This window comes from Microcaecilia unicolor, chromosome 13 (assembly GCF_901765095.1).
Source record: "Microcaecilia unicolor chromosome 13, aMicUni1.1, whole genome shotgun sequence".
Classification (NCBI taxonomy): Eukaryota; Metazoa; Chordata; class Amphibia; order Gymnophiona; family Siphonopidae; genus Microcaecilia; species Microcaecilia unicolor.
This window is the reverse complement of record NC_044043.1, coordinates 70,695,047-70,710,538: the sequence shown is the minus strand read 5'-3', so window position 1 is coordinate 70,710,538 and position 15,492 is coordinate 70,695,047. Positions and strand designations below refer to the sequence as shown.

General features: G+C 44.4%; 1 protein-coding gene across 3 annotated transcripts in view; it reads left to right on the top strand.

The window, feature by feature from the left end:
• Positions 1–15,492, top strand: part of DVL1 (dishevelled segment polarity protein 1) — a 180,409-nt gene that overhangs the window by 134,627 nt on the left and 30,290 nt on the right. For all 3 annotated transcript variants that reach the window (XM_030222264.1, XM_030222263.1, XM_030222262.1), the window contains exons 6-10: positions 6,644–6,737; positions 6,840–6,909; positions 8,667–8,806; positions 12,746–12,822; positions 15,349–15,416. In XM_030222264.1, coding sequence (XP_030078124.1) covers positions 6,644–6,737; positions 6,840–6,909; positions 8,667–8,806; positions 12,746–12,822; positions 15,349–15,416 — 449 coding nt within the window. The remainder of the gene's footprint in view (positions 1–6,643; positions 6,738–6,839; positions 6,910–8,666; positions 8,807–12,745; positions 12,823–15,348; positions 15,417–15,492) is intronic.

The window sequence follows — 15,492 nt, the reverse complement described above, 5'->3', positions numbered from 1 at the left end:
AAAATGTAACTTATAAAAACTCCAGCCCTTTCTCTTTGGAAGAGAACTAAAGCTTTCTTGCGGAATGCTTGCTGCAGTAGTACCTCTTCTGAAACTGAACAGAGGAGACCTGTGAGCCCCAGTCTCAGGAGCCGACACTCATAGGCTCACAGTAGAGCCACGCGCGACTGTCTGGCTTCTACTGTAAGTGTAATACTGCGACTAATGGGAGGAACATGCCTGGCACATGCACACAAGATTTTGTGGTAAGTGCAGCTCTTGGGCATATGCCCAGACAAAAACTGAAGTGTCAGCACACATTGGCACTTCTTCTGTGCCCAAATATGAGCCTCACAAAAATAAGAACATAAGAGTAGCCATACTGGGTCAGACCAATGGTTCATCTAGCCCAGTATCCTGTTTTTCAAACAGTGGCCAAACCAGGTAACAATTACCTGGCAGAAACCCAAATCATGACAACACTTCATACTACAAATCCCAGACTACATACTCCATACTACATGCTTGTTTGTGCAAGAATTTTTGCAGAGCTCGTATTTCAATGCAGAAGAACAGACACAGATGTGTTCTTTTACTTTTGATTTTGTTCGTACATGTGTACATTTGTTACTTCCTGTCTGCCTTTAAAACTTACTTCCGCTTGTAAAAGAAGACAAAACCGGCAGTTAAATATGAAACATTGATAAGAAATTCTCTCCTCAAAATCTTCTATTCTGCTCCTGACCTGGTGGAAAACTTTTCTCACATGCTTATTAAAAGGTCTCAGCATTGAATGGAAAACTCTCTACCTTGCACGGAATATTTGAATGATCTCATTATTATGTATTTTAAATAGAGCAGGTAGCCATGTCTTTCATTCGCGTTACTTCATACGCTCAAGCCCCCTCTGCATTCTGCACCCAATAATTTGCACACACACCCAGCAGTAACTGCACGGTAAGGCTCGCAGTAGCTTTGCATATTGGCACCTCTGTAAGGTTAACTTAAAGTGTTGTCTGGATGTGTTAATTAGCACAATCATTGGAGTGGAGGAGTGGCCTAGTGGTTAGGGTGGTGGACTTTGGTCCTGAGGAACTGAGTTCGATTCCCGGCACAGGCAGCTCCTTGTGACTCTGGGCAAGTCACTTAACCCTCCATTGCCCGCCGCATAGAGCCTGCCATGAGTGGGAAAGTGCGGGGTACAAATGTAAAAAAAAAAAATCACACAATACACCCATCTTTATACATTGTCCCCTGGACGGTATAAAGGTTGCCCAAATTTGGGTGCAAATTCACGTGCAAACGAATTAGTTTACTTATTTATTTAGGCAAACAATGGATACATCTAGACAGTATACAATGAAAAAACAATAGTAAGAAATGAGGAAAAGAGCTACAATATGTTGATAGGAAAGTATCCATATTCATTCTACAGATCTAGAATGGTACAACAATAGGAATTCAGGGGGAGGGGAAAGGGAAAAGAAACTATATGCGGGGGGGGGGGGGGGGGGGGGAGGTAAGGAATAGTTAAATAAAAGAAGGGGAAACTGAACCTACAGCAGTAAACATCCTATTAAAAGCCTGATGAAACAGCCAAGTCTTTATGGCTGGCTTGAACTTCTTAACTGAGGATTGAGCTCTGATATCACAAGGGAGGGAGTTCCAATGGAAAGGAGCAGCAAAATAAAATGCACAGTGCCTGGTAGTTTCAAGAATGGCTTATTTCGGATTTGGAAGGACCAAAAGAAAATCTTTTAAGGACCAAAGTAAATGCATGGGTGAGTAAGGAATAGTAAGATTTGATTACTGTGGCAGACCTATTCGAAAATCTTTAAAGGTAAGAGTTAACAGTTTCTGATTAATTTGTTGACCAATGGGAAGCCAGTGATATTTCTAGAATAAAGGGGAGGCATGATCCGATTTCTTAGCATGACAAAGTAGCCTGATAGCAGAATTTCGGAGTGTCTGGAGTAGCTTGAACACGTAACATGGAGAACCTAAATAAATAATGTTGCAGTAATTCAATCTGGAAATTTGTAATGGCAAGATGAGTGAATGATCAAAGTACTTACTAACTGAGCGCAGCTGCCTAAGGATAAAAAAGCCAGTTTTACATACATTAGATATCTGAGACGAAAATGAGAATCTAAAATAACACCTAATTAACAGAAGTAAGGGACTGGTATAATAGAAGTTCCAAACAGATTTAGGGCTGCAGTTGGACTAGGGCTTTAGTAAACCAACAAGCTACTGTTTTTTTTTTTCCTTTTTCGGAGCCATCTTATGATCGAGAAGCCATTTCTGAACTGCAGAAAGGCAGTCTTATAATGGTTGGATGGAAGGAGAATATGGACTAGTCAGAAAAAGCAATAAAATGTCATCCACAAAGAAGTGAGAAGAAATACCAAGAGATTTAATAAGAGTAGCAAGAGGGCTAAGGAAAATATTGAAGAGAAGAGGTGAAAGGATAGAACCCTGGGGAATTCCACAGGTCAGGAGCTGGGGCTGGCTCTGGAGGAGGGTGTGACCACCTGATAGGTACGAACTGAAAGAAAAGAAATAAACCAAGAAAAAAACAGATCCTGATATCCCTAGCGTTGCAAGCTGTGAGAGTGAAAGTGAACGATTGACCAAATCGAAATCAAAAGATAAATCTAGAGATACGACCAGAACTATATTGTGTTATAAGGACAGAGCCGGTGGATTTCTATGGTCTATGTCCCAGAAATGCCAAAGAGAGACAATGATCAAGTATTTTATATCACAGTCATTGTTGGTTTTTAATCATGACTTGATAATGAGTGTGGCTGTTGGGCAGTCTGGATGGACCGTTCAGGTCTTTATCTGCTGTCATTTACTATGTTACTATCAGGCTTATTTTCGAAAGAGAAGGGCGCCCATCTTTCGATACAAGTCGGGAGATGGGCGTCCTTCTCCCAGGGTCGCCCAAAACGGCATAAGCTGATTTTGGGCGTCCTCAACTGCTTTCCACCGCGGGGACGACCAAAGTTCACAGGGGTGTGTCAGAAGCGTAGCAAAGGTGGGACAGGGGTGTGCCTAACACACGTCCTCGAACGATAATGGGAAAAAGAAGGGCGTCCGTGACAAGCACTTGGAAGACTTTACTTGGTCTATTTTTTCTTACAACCAAGCCTCAAAAAGGTGCCCGAATTGACCAGATGACCACCGGAGGGAATCGGGGATGACCTCCCCTTACTCCCCCAGTGGTCACCCTTCCACCATAAAAAAAACTTTTAAAATATTTTTTGCCAGCCTCAAATGTCATACCCAGCTCCATGACAGCAGTATGCAGTTCCCAGGAGTAGTTTTAGTGGGTGCAGTGCACTTCAGGCAAGCGGACCCAGGCCCACCCCCCCACCTGTTACACTTGTGGTGGTAAATGTGAGCCCTTCAAAACCCATCAGAAACCCACTGTACCCACATCTAGGTGCCCCCATTCACCCCTTAGGGCTATGGTAGTGGTGTACAGTTGTTGGGGATGGGTTTTAGGGGGTTGGGGGGCTCAGCACACACGGTAAGGGAGCTATGCACCTGGGAGCATTTTGTGAAGTCCACTGCAGTGTCCCCTAGGGTGCCTGGTTGGTGTCCTGGCATGTGAGGGGGACCAGTGCACTACGAATGCTGGCTCCTCCCACAACCAAATGGCTTGGATGTGGTTGTTTCTGAGATGGGCGTCCTCGGTTTTCATTATCGCTGAAAATTGGGGACAACCATCTCTAAGGTCGACCTAAATGTTGAGATTTGGGCGTCCCCGACCATATTATCGAAACGAAAGATGGACGCCCATCTTGTTTCGATAATATGGATTTCCCTGCCCCTTTGCCGGGACGTCCTGCGAGGACGTCCTCAGGAAACCTTGGGCGCCCCGTTTGATTATGCCCCTCCACATGTAAATGTAAGTATATTTCATTTAAAAGTGTTGCAAGGATGGTCTCAGTACTGGCATAAGGCCTAAAGCCAGATGATCTAGGATGCAGAATCAGTGTTTTGTCAATAAAAGTTGAGATTTGAACATAGACAACTTTCTCTAAATTTGGGAAAGAAATTAAACATTTTACGCTGGGCGATAGTAGGCTGGGATCTGAGGGTCAAGGGAGAGCTGTATAAAAATAGGATGGACAATGGCAGATTACCAAGAATTGAGTATTTGGCCAGAAGGCACAGTGTTATAGAATAGGGTTATTTATGTGCCTATCTGCCATTGGTTGCCCTTCAGCATTTATACAAGGTTTCAGCAAGTGTAAGTCCTCACGCCCAATGTTGGGTGTGCTAAGCGCCATTCTATAAAGGTTGTGACCTTTATAGAATTAGCGTTTGGCATGAATCCTCTCAGCACCTAACTTTGGTTGCCATTTATAGAATTTCCCCCTGTGTGTGTGTTATCATTCTAGCTTTTCAGATACCTGTGAGCTGTGATAGCACAGAGTGTATAAGCTCTATGTTTGCCAATGGCTGCATATGTGTTTAGATTCATATGTATTTGATCATTTTGTAATGCACCTTGGGTGTCTGTGATGAGGCCTGAAATCAAACTTGAATAACTAAATAATACAAGACCAGTGAGACTTAAGCACCAAAAGCACCAATCCTTATTTGTTAGTGGGATAAAGGAATTTGCTGTGTCATATCTGCAGGCTCTGATACCATTTGTCAATGTCTCAACAGTAATCCTCCCTTTTCTCATAGAATAGAGGCCAGCAGACTGGATTAAATTCCTGACTCCCCCCCCCCCCCCCCCCCACCCACACACACACAATGGTTTAAAAGTCCCTAAGTGCTAATAAAAACTTTTAGCTTGTAAATTTCACCTCAAATAATCTTAACTCCCTAGTTAAAGAATAGGAATTTTAATCCACTGAACTAACCTGGGTACACACATGTGATCATAAGGTCTCATTATAGCATCTTTAGCACCACAGAAACACTTTATTGAGATTCTTGTCAGTGACCCATCATTTGAAATGTAGTATCCTGACTTTTGTTTCTGGGTATAAATGCAGTCACTAGAGCCTGCCATTTCTTGATCTGTAATTACAGTAAGATGCTTTTCAGTTCCCACCCGTAACCTCCGCTCACAGGACAAATCCCTCCTCTCAGTATCCTTCTCCACCACCGCCAACTCCAGGCTCCGCCCTTTCTGCCTCGCCTCACCCTATGCTTGGAATAAACTTCCTGAGCCCTTACGCCAAGCCCCCCTCCCTACCCATCTTCAAATCCTTGCTCAAAGCCCACCAATGTTGCTTTCGGCACCTAACCTTTATACCTATTCAGGTAATCTAGACTACCCCAATTTGACTGACTGTACACTTGTCCTTTAGATTGTAAGCTCCTTTAGCAGGGACTGTCCTATGTTAGACTGTACAGCGCTGCGTAACCCTAGTAGCGCTTTAGAAATGTTAAGTAGTAGTAGTTCATTGTCAGTGTTTTTCTCTTCAGAGTAGGATTGAAGCATTTAACCACTTTCTCAAGGTCCACATAACTGCTATAAGTTAGTGAGATTCTCCCAGAGCTAAGCTGAACCATACGAGAACCAATGCCCTGTAGGTCCTCAATTTTTGAGAAGCCCAGTGTCACAAGTGTCTGTGTATGATTATCTATAATGAACTCACACACCTCAGCCAAAGATCTCTTTTCCTTTGACTGTCGCAGTCACAGTTATGGCAAGATCTGCTGTCAGACAGAATAACACAAAAATAAAAGAACTTATGGTAAATTATTCACAGTTGATGTTTGCTCTGGAAGATATTTGACTTTAAGCCTCTGTAAATGGCAACCAGTGAGTGTGTCAAAGACTGAAATAAGTATTTCTGTACCTGAGGCCCAATTCAGTTGTTTATAGTAATCTGATCAGAATGTGCCTAGGAGAGAATCATAGCCACGCCTGTGGTGGGGTGGGACAGAGGCTTTCTAAGCTGTCCTAAGATGATGATTTATATTCTTTGTACCCCTTGGGTACCCCTTCTGCAACAAATCAGAGGTGCTGGAACAAAGCGGTGTGTGGATCTCAGTACTAGAATATCTAGGGTTGCTGCAGGACAGGAGTAAGGTGCACTGGCAGGGCTGTGTGTGTGGATCTTAATACTAGAATATAAGGGGTTGCTACAAGACATGATTAAGGTGCAGTGGCAGGGTTGTGGGAGTGTGTGCATGTCAGTATTGGAAAACTGGGGATTGCTACAGGACAGGAGTAAGATGCATTGCAGAGCTGTGTGTGTGTGAATCTCAGCACTGGAATATCAGTATTGCTGTAGGACAAGGGTAAGGTGCACTGGCAGGGCTGTGTGGGGAGCCTCAGTGCTTGACTATCAGGGATTGCTGCAGGATAGGAGTAAGGTGTAGTGGCATAGCTATGTGTGTGTGAAACTCAGCACTGGAATATCAATGTTGCTGCAAGACAGGAGTAAGGTGTTCTGGCAGGGCTGTGTGTGGGGTCTCAGTACTTGAATATCAGGGATTGGTGCAGGGCAGGTATAAAAGGTTTATTAAGATCTTCAAAGATGCAGTGACAGGGCAGTGTGTGAATCTTACTACTGGAGTATCAGGGATTGGTGCAGGACAGTAGTAAGGTGCAGTGGCAGAGCTCTATGTGGATAGTTAGAGATTACAGTCAGAGCTGATACTCATTCTGTTCTTCTTCCAGGTTGAGCAGCTCTACTGAACAAAGCACGTCATCTCGGCTCATCAGAAAACACAAACGCCGGCGGAGAAAGCAAAGGATGCGACAGGTGGACAGAGTAAGTAATGTAGCAGTACCACAGCTGATCTCAGAGCTCAGCTTTTCTTTCATTAATAAAACAGTTGTCTTCTAACAGCACTACCTGTCCTCTACTTTGCAGTCATCGTCATTCAGCAGTATCACTGACTCTACCATGTCCCTGAACATCATCACTGTGACCCTAAACATGGGTAAGAACAGAATGTTTTTAAGTGCATCACACTAATAACATATGATTTCATACTGTGGGCTCATCCTGTACATCATTTTAGTGCCATGTTACTGCACTCAGGAATTCCTGTTTGTATATCATCCCATAGCACTTGCTGCCCTGATGGCCCACTGACCTACTTGCTGAGAGTGCAGGCAATTGATATATAATTATATTAAAGTACAGTTTAATAATTTTTGGGATTGTATAAAATATATAATGGCTATGACTGTAAGGAAGTAAATGAATCCATCTCATCTCCTTGATGGCAGTTAGAGAAATGAATCTTTTTCTCCTGTTCTCTTCAAGTTTGCATTCTTGTTTCCTGGAAATGCTTTCCAGGTGCCCTTGGATCTGGAAAACTTAGTCTTTACACACTCAGGTACAAGGAAGTAACAAAGAAAGTCCTTGCAAATTGGTTGTCATCTCTCTCCCTGTCCCCCCCCCCCCCCCCAGGTGAACATGGCAGACCTGATAGACCCAGCCTACATGTCAGACCTGATAGACTTACCACCCAGGAATGCAAAAAAATTATCCTGCACATTCCTTAATCTTCACTTCCCCAACTGTAAAGGTCTAAAATACAAACTAACACATGTGTCAACCTTTTCCTACTTGAGTACACAATTCTGGAATGCGCTGCCGTGCAACTTAAAAACGATCTATGAATTAACTAACTTCCGCAAACTTCTGAAGACCCATCTGTTTGACAAGACATACCACAACGACCAACACATGTGAACTTCCACACATATACCCAGAACTGTCCTACAAAGTTTACTTGTTATTCTACTATCATGTTTTATCATTATCATGTTACCCAAGATCCTTCTGTAATACCAAATGTCTAATTTTTACATATTTCCACTATTCATGACATATTGTAAGCCACATTGAGCCTGCAAAGAGGTGGGAAAATGTGGGATACAAATGTAATAAATAAATAAACAGGAATGTATGGTTCTAGGGCTTTTGAAAGCATTGATGGGAAACTTTGCCAGGAAAGACGTAACAGCCAGGCTTATACTTGAATTTTCTATCACTTTTCTATTTGACCCTGTCGATGATGAATTCACTCTTATTAGATTGAGATCATTTTCAGTAGGGTAGGTGTCATATTCCCATTTCCCCACTCTGTAGTTTTGGACCTGATTCATTGTCTTTACAAAAGAAACAGATGAATAAATTTGCTGCTCTGGCGCTTTCAGTTCACCAAGCCATGCTGTGTCCAAGGAGAAACCAGATCCAAAATGCTATGGTTAATCACTAGCAATAAGAAACATTTCTAGGGCAATAATGCGTCTCATGAGCACTCCCTCTTTCAATACTGAGTGAATGCAGCTGCCTTTATTTAGGATACATTTCAGTAAGGGAGTTCTGATGATTTTTCCATCATTGATTTTGTTGTCTGCATGAGCTATTGAGTGGGTAATAATTAATTCATTTTGTGGTAGGCACAGTCATGAATTTTAAGTTTACACAGACATATATTTATTTGGATTTTTTTAACCACCTTTTGGAAGAAATTCACCCAAGACTGTTTACAGTTTAACATCAAACTCACAACCCTATCAACAGCATAACAATAGTAAAATGTATAAGCACAAACATAAATACAGCTAACTGAAACCCAATAGTAGGATCACCATGAAACAGGATCAAAAATACACATATTCAACAGCACTGAAATGCATATATCTATGCCATTACTAGTTTATTCTTTATTTCTTTTTCCAGAAAAATATAATTTTTTAGGCATCAGTATCGTAGGACAGAGCAATGACCGGGGAGATGGGGGCATTTACATCGGATCCATCATGAAAGGAGGTGCAGTGGCAGCAGATGGTCGGATAGAGCCAGGAGATATGCTACTACAGGTCTGTCTGCACTGAAGGAATTTCAGCTATCCTTGTGAGATCTCTGCTGTTGTTCCCAGACTCTTCCCCAGTGCAGCAGTGGTGACTGAGGGGATAGGGAGAGAGTGGGGCCTTCACTTATTCATAGAAGGATCCAGCAGATGAGAAGAGGGGAGGGTACTGTGAAGGGAATTTTGGTAGTTAAATACGTATGTACACATATATGCACATAAATGTCATATGTTATAAATTAACTCCAACGTGCATACTTTCACCTGCATACAATGTTGACAAGTTTCCAAAAATCCAGCATACACTGTATCTCCTCACCCAACCTCCATGTCCAAAAGCAGCTGTGCTTCTTCCAGCGCTAAGGGTGGGCACTTCCCTTCTTTCTCTCCCAGTATGCAAGCACAGGAAACCTCACTTGGCCTCAGTCTCACATCAAGGACAGGCCCAGGTCTCCTGCTGCTTTATAAATGTCTCCTGGCAAACTTGTTTTACCTCCTGGCAGCTTCTCCAGAGAAATAAATCTGCCTTATTTGTTGTATTCTTTTTTATTTTTTTAAACTTCTGCAGTCAGAAATTTAGTAGAAAACATAGGTAGAAAAAGAGGGGCATAATCGAACGGGGCGCCCAAGTGTTCCTGAGAACGTCCTTGCAGGACGTCCTCGCGAAGGGACGGGGAAACCTGTATTATCGAAACAAGATGGGCGTCCATCTTTCATTTCGATAATACAGTCGGGGATGCTCAAATCTCAACATTTAGGTCAACCTTAGAGATGGCCGTCCCCGATTTTCGGCGATAATGGAAACCGAGGACGCCTATCTCAGAAATGACCAAATCCAAGCCATTTGGTCGTGGGAGGAGCCAGCATTCGTAGTGCACTAGTCCCCCTCACATGCCAGGACACCAACCGGGCACCCTAGGGGGCACTGCAGTGGACTTCACAAATTGCTCCCAGGTGCATAGCTCCCTTACCGTATGTGCTGAGCCCCCCCAACTCCCCCAAAACCCACTCCCCACAACTGTACACCACTACCATAGCCCTAAGGGGTGAATGGGGGCACCTAGATGTGGGTACAGTGGGTTTCTGATGGGTTTTGAAGGGCTCGCATTTACCACCACAAGTGTAACGGGGGGGGGGGGGGGGGGGATAGGCCTGGGTCCGCCTGCCTGAAGTGCACTGCACCCACTAAACCTGCTCCTGGGACCTGCATACTGTTATCATGGAGCTGGGTATGACATTTGAGGCTGGCATAGAGGCTGGCGAAAAATATTTAAAAAGTTTTTTTTAGGGTGGGAGGGGGTTGGTGACCACTGGGGGAGTAAGGGGAGGTCATCCCCGATTCCCTCCGGTGGTCATCTGGTCAGTTCAGGCACCTTTTTGAGGCTTGGTCGTAAGAAAAAATGGACCAAGTAAAGTCGCCTAAGTGCTCGTCAGGAATGCCCTTTTTTCCATTATCGGTCGAGGACGCCCATGTGTTAGGCACGCCCCTGTCCCGCCTTCGCTACACTTCCGACACGCCCCCATGAACTTTTGTCATCCCCGCGAAGGAAAGCAGTTGAGGACGGCCAAAATCGGCTTTCGAATATGCCGATTTGGGTGACCCTGGGAGAAGGACGCCCATCTCCCGATTTGTGTCGAAAGATGGGCACCCTTCTCTTTCGAAAATAAGCCTGAAAGTAGAGAGAGAGAGAGAAGAAGTAAAGGAAGGGACCTGCACTCCTCCAGGCATTCTCTGAAGTAAGAGAGATGGAAGGGCCTGTACTCCAGCTATTCCCTGAAGCAAGGGAGAGAGAAGGGCCTGAACTCCTTCAGATATTCCCTTAAAGCGAGAGAGAGGGAAGGGCCTTGACTCTCCAGATATTCCCTAAAGCGAGGGAGAGGGAAGGGCCTGAACACTTCCAGGTATTCCCTGAAATGAGGGAGAGGAAAGGGCCAGGATGCCTTGAAGTATTCCCTGAAGTGAGGGAGAAAGCATGGACATATGCAAACTTTTTCAACTGGGTAAGCATCTTCCCAGCCAGACCTAGGAGACATGTCCAACTATCAGTCTGCTGATGCTGCATGAATAGCCTGTTTACCATCTTTTGGAGACAGAGAACACTGAAGAGCATGTGGCTTCACAGTGCCCTTTATGGGGCAGGACTCACAGTCTTTGTTCTCTAGAAGGACCTAAGCCAGTGATGGCGAACCTTTCAGAGACCGAGTGCCCAAACAGCAACCCAAAATCTAATTATTTATCACAAAGTGCCGGTACTCAGTAGGGGCGGAGTCACCACATATGACTCCACCCCTATGATAGCCACACCCCTTACACCAGCCATGGCGCATATAATCAGACATCATTGAAAATATTATACTAGTATAGGAGAAAAAAAATAACATGATTTTCTTCCATTATAAATCAATTCTGTAAGCTGTTACAGCTCCAGTATACCCAGTGCAAAATAAGACAGCAGATGTAAATTCTCAAATTGGACATATTCCAAACACTAAAATGAAAATAAAATGATTTTTTTCTACCTTTGTTGTTTCTGATTCTGCTGCTCTCTTAACTCCGTTTCCAGGGCTTCCTTTCCATTTCTTTCTTTACTTTCCTCCTTTCTTCTTCATTTCTTGCCCTCCATCCATGTCCAGCCACCCTCCTCTCCCCTCCAGCCACAGATGTCCAGCCACCCTCCTCTCCCCTCCAGCTACCCATGTCCAGCCACCCTCCTCTCCCCCCTGCCCGCCCGCCCTCCCTCCCTCCCAGCACCAGGCAGGCCGCCCTCCTTCCCAGCACCCAGTAGCCCACAGCACCAGGTCTCCTTCCTACCCACCCAGCACCAGGCCACCCTCCCAGCATCAGGCCTCCCTTCCACCCTACCAGCACCAGGCCTGCTTCCCTCCCAAACTGACGAAGCACCAGGCCTGCTTCCCTCCCTCCCAGCACCAGCGCTCACCCTCCCTCCCTCCCTCCTCCCAGCACCAGGCCTCCCTCCCATCCAGCACCCAGTAGCACCCAGCACCAGGCCTGCCTGCCTCCCTCCCTCCCAGCACCAGGCCTGCTTCCCTCCCAAACCGCCGAAGCACCAGGCCGCCCGCCCGCCCTCCCTCCCTCCCAGCACCTCCCAGCACCAGCGCTCGCCTTCCCTCCCTCCCTCCCAGCACCTCCCAGTACAAGGGCTCGCCCTCCTCCTCTGAAATTGAAAAGGCGTCGGCAGCTAGCCTACAGCGAAACGCAGCATGGTCTTCGCTCGGCGCGCCTTTGCTTCGCTTCTGTCTCTCAAGCTCAGGGCTTGAGAGACAGAAGCGATGCAAAGGCGCGCCGAGCGAAGACCATGCCATGTTTTGCTGTAGCTGCTGACGCCTTTTCAATTTCGGAGGAGGCGGGCGAGCGCTGGTACTCGGAGGTGCTGGGAGGGAGGGAGGGCAAGCGCTGGTGCTGGGAGGGAGGGCGGGCGGCCTGGTGCTTCGGCGGTTTGGAAGAGGGAGTGAGGGCGGGCGGCCTGGTACTCGGAGGGAGGGAGAGTGGGCGGAGCGGACCGACGGCGCGCGTGCCAAAGGAGAGGGCTCTGCGTGCCCTAGGTTCGCCATCGCTGACCTAAGCCATCCATTTTGGACTGGTCTAGTGGATAAGGAAGCAATGGTCTAGTGGATAAGGAAGCAATATGAATTCCGTATTTTATTTTCCTCTTATATGATGTTACTCAGTATAGCATTTATTAGCAAAAAGAAATCTCTACAACCAGTCAGATTTTCCACCCAGCATTATCATGTTTGTATGTTCCCTTTTCCTCCCTCCTTCCTCCACCCCAGAATCTCCATTAACCTTTCACAATATACAGTTCAGCTGTTCAATGCTGTATATGCTGCCTCTTTGGACATATTTGGAAGAAAGATTTCATAAATGATCTCTCGTAAATATCTCTGTCTGTCTGTCTGTCTCTCTCTCTATATATTTTTTTAATAGGTTAACGATGTGAACTTTGAGAACATGAGCAATGACGATGCTGTTCGAGTGTTACGGGAAATTGTTTCCAAGCCTGGGTAAGGAATCAAGCGGTGCATGTATTAATTTACCCCCAGGGAGAGTGCAACTTTATCACATGCTTAAAAGGTTTGCAGCCATAGTTAAATTTAATGCAGAATAAGTGCAGAAACCTGTGTATCTGTTTGTATAAATTTGGATAAAAGGATGTGTTGTTTCAAAGAGTTACTTCCTGGAACTTGTGCAAGTGGAGAATATCTGCAGGAAAAAAAAAAAACCCAAACAAGTGCAAACAGGCAGAAGTTATGGGACCTTTACCCAATTATGTGGAAGGCAATTTTCATAGCAATTGCCACAATAAAAGTTTTACCTTTGTTAATCAGGTGTTTGAAAACTGCCATCCCTGTATGCAGATGAGAGGACATACTCTGTTCCATATTCCACATGGATTTACCCATGAGAGAGGTCATTTATAACAGGACATGTAGGCTATCCAAACACACAGGCACATATTTTGCACCTGTTTTATAAAGGCAGCACATGTGTCTATGTGGTATTATAAAAATAGTCCAGAGGAAATAGACATACAGCTTTATGCCTGCTGCATGGCAGGTGTAATTGTGTGCATGTATTTGCCAGAAGAAATAGGTGTGTATGGGCGTATTTTGTAAAATACACATAGGTGCCAATTCCATCCCTGTACTACCTTTCTTTTGCTCTGGGGAAGGCCTATGTGTATATCATATAAAAGTAGGTGCTGTGTTTCTCTGTGTCTACTTGTTTATCCACAGGCAATTTTATAAGAGTTTATTTAGCTGCATAAAATGCTGTGCTACACGCTCAAGTCCTGTAAAGAATTACCCCCACAGTAGTGGAGGTTTTCCCATAGCGGGGGAGAAAACAGCACATACTTTTGAATTTTATGTCTGGATTTTAACACTTAAAAGTGTGCACAACAAAGAGCAAGTATAAAATGTACGTATAAAACTGCATTTTAAAAATTGCCCCAGTATATACTTTTGCTCTACAAATCCAGCAGATTCTAAATAACTTATAAAATGACTTCCCTGGGGAGGGGCAATTTTCATAGTGCTCCTGTAGTTGCAAAGTGCACCAGTCTTTTTACTTGCAGAATATGCACCAGTTTTGAAAGGAAAGGCACATGCGTATTTTCACTTTGAAATTGCCTAAGACAGAAATACCCACAAACACATTAGCTTTGTCTTTAGGTACTTTTCCAAACAAAACAATATGTATTGAAATAAAAACTGTGGCCCACAGGCTGAACTAACCCCAGATATTCAATGCTGGGGCATGTGCAGCTCCCGGCATTCAATATTCGGGTATATTGATATTCAAATCAGTGCCCAGTTAACTCGGGGCATTAAGTTAGGACAGCTGTTTTGCTGTCCTAACTTTATGCAATTACTTAGCCAGTTAACGGGCTGAAAATTGCCACTAACTGGCTAAGTTGGCGCTCTGCCTTAACTCCACCTCTAACCTATCCTATTAGGAAGGCCTGTTAGTGGACATATTCAGCGGCACTAACTGGATAAGTTCTGCTGAACATCGGCTGCTGGCTCACTCAGTGGGGTTTAACTGGGCGGAAGCCTCTCCTGCCCTGTTAAACCTTTTTTAATGCCGGGCCCTTTTTGCAATTATAGGAGCAGTATGAAAATTGCCCCATCCCAGGGAAGTAATTTTATAAGTCTGCTGAAGTGAAAGTACACATGTACTTTTCACTGTTTAGAGTCTGCTGGATTTGTAGAGCACTTAATTTTGGGGTGGCAATTTTTAAAGTGAAGTCATGCATATACATTTTATACCTGCTCTTTGGTGTGCACACTTCAAAGTGTTAAAATCCAGACATAAAATTCAAAAGTATGTGTACAAGTGCAAACCAAGTAGTTTTCCTTTGAAAAGTAGCTGCCAAGTCCATGTGTAAGTCAGCACGTACCTTGCTATTAAATGCCTACTCAAAATTGCACCATATATTTTCATTCCTAATAAGAAAAAAAAAAATAAAGTAAAAAGTGGGATTAATAATGGAGTATTTAAGTTCTGGAGAGATGAAGGAAAGCTAAGGCCTTTAGAAAGCAAAGGAAGTTTAGAGGGGTGGTGTGATTAACAACCTTATCAGTATTTCCTCAGGAAATACGTAGATTTGCTCAAAAGACTTGTTTCAGATGGAGAAGGATAAACCAACATGTTTACCTTAAAATCAAGGAAACCCTTTTTAACCTCAAGTTTTAAGACCTGTCTGAGGGATCTTCTTTTAAGAAGGTAGAATAGTAGGATGCCTTTTAGATAATCACATTAACAGTGAGATTCCTGGATGTGAAGAGCAGAATCAACAGGAATTATGATGGTCAAACATCTTGGTTGAAAACCTTATCGCTGTATGAGTCTGAGTGCCAGATGAAATACTTGTTAGATTTAGGAAGTGGGGTGGTTGTTGGTGGATCAGGCTTTCTCAGAGACAGATAATTGACAGTTCACTCCTGAGCTGCGGTTTGATGCTTCCATGCACCGGACAGACTTTCGGGTTCCCCATTCACAGAGCTCTGCTTCTTTCTCTTCCCCAGACCTATCAGTCTCACTGTGGCAAAATGCTGGGACCCCACCCCCAGGAGCTATTTCACCATTCCCCGAGGTAAGTGTTATGTGCTTGGAACACACAGAATTTGCATGGGGCAGAGCCTTCCCATAAGCAGAAAAAGCAAAATCCA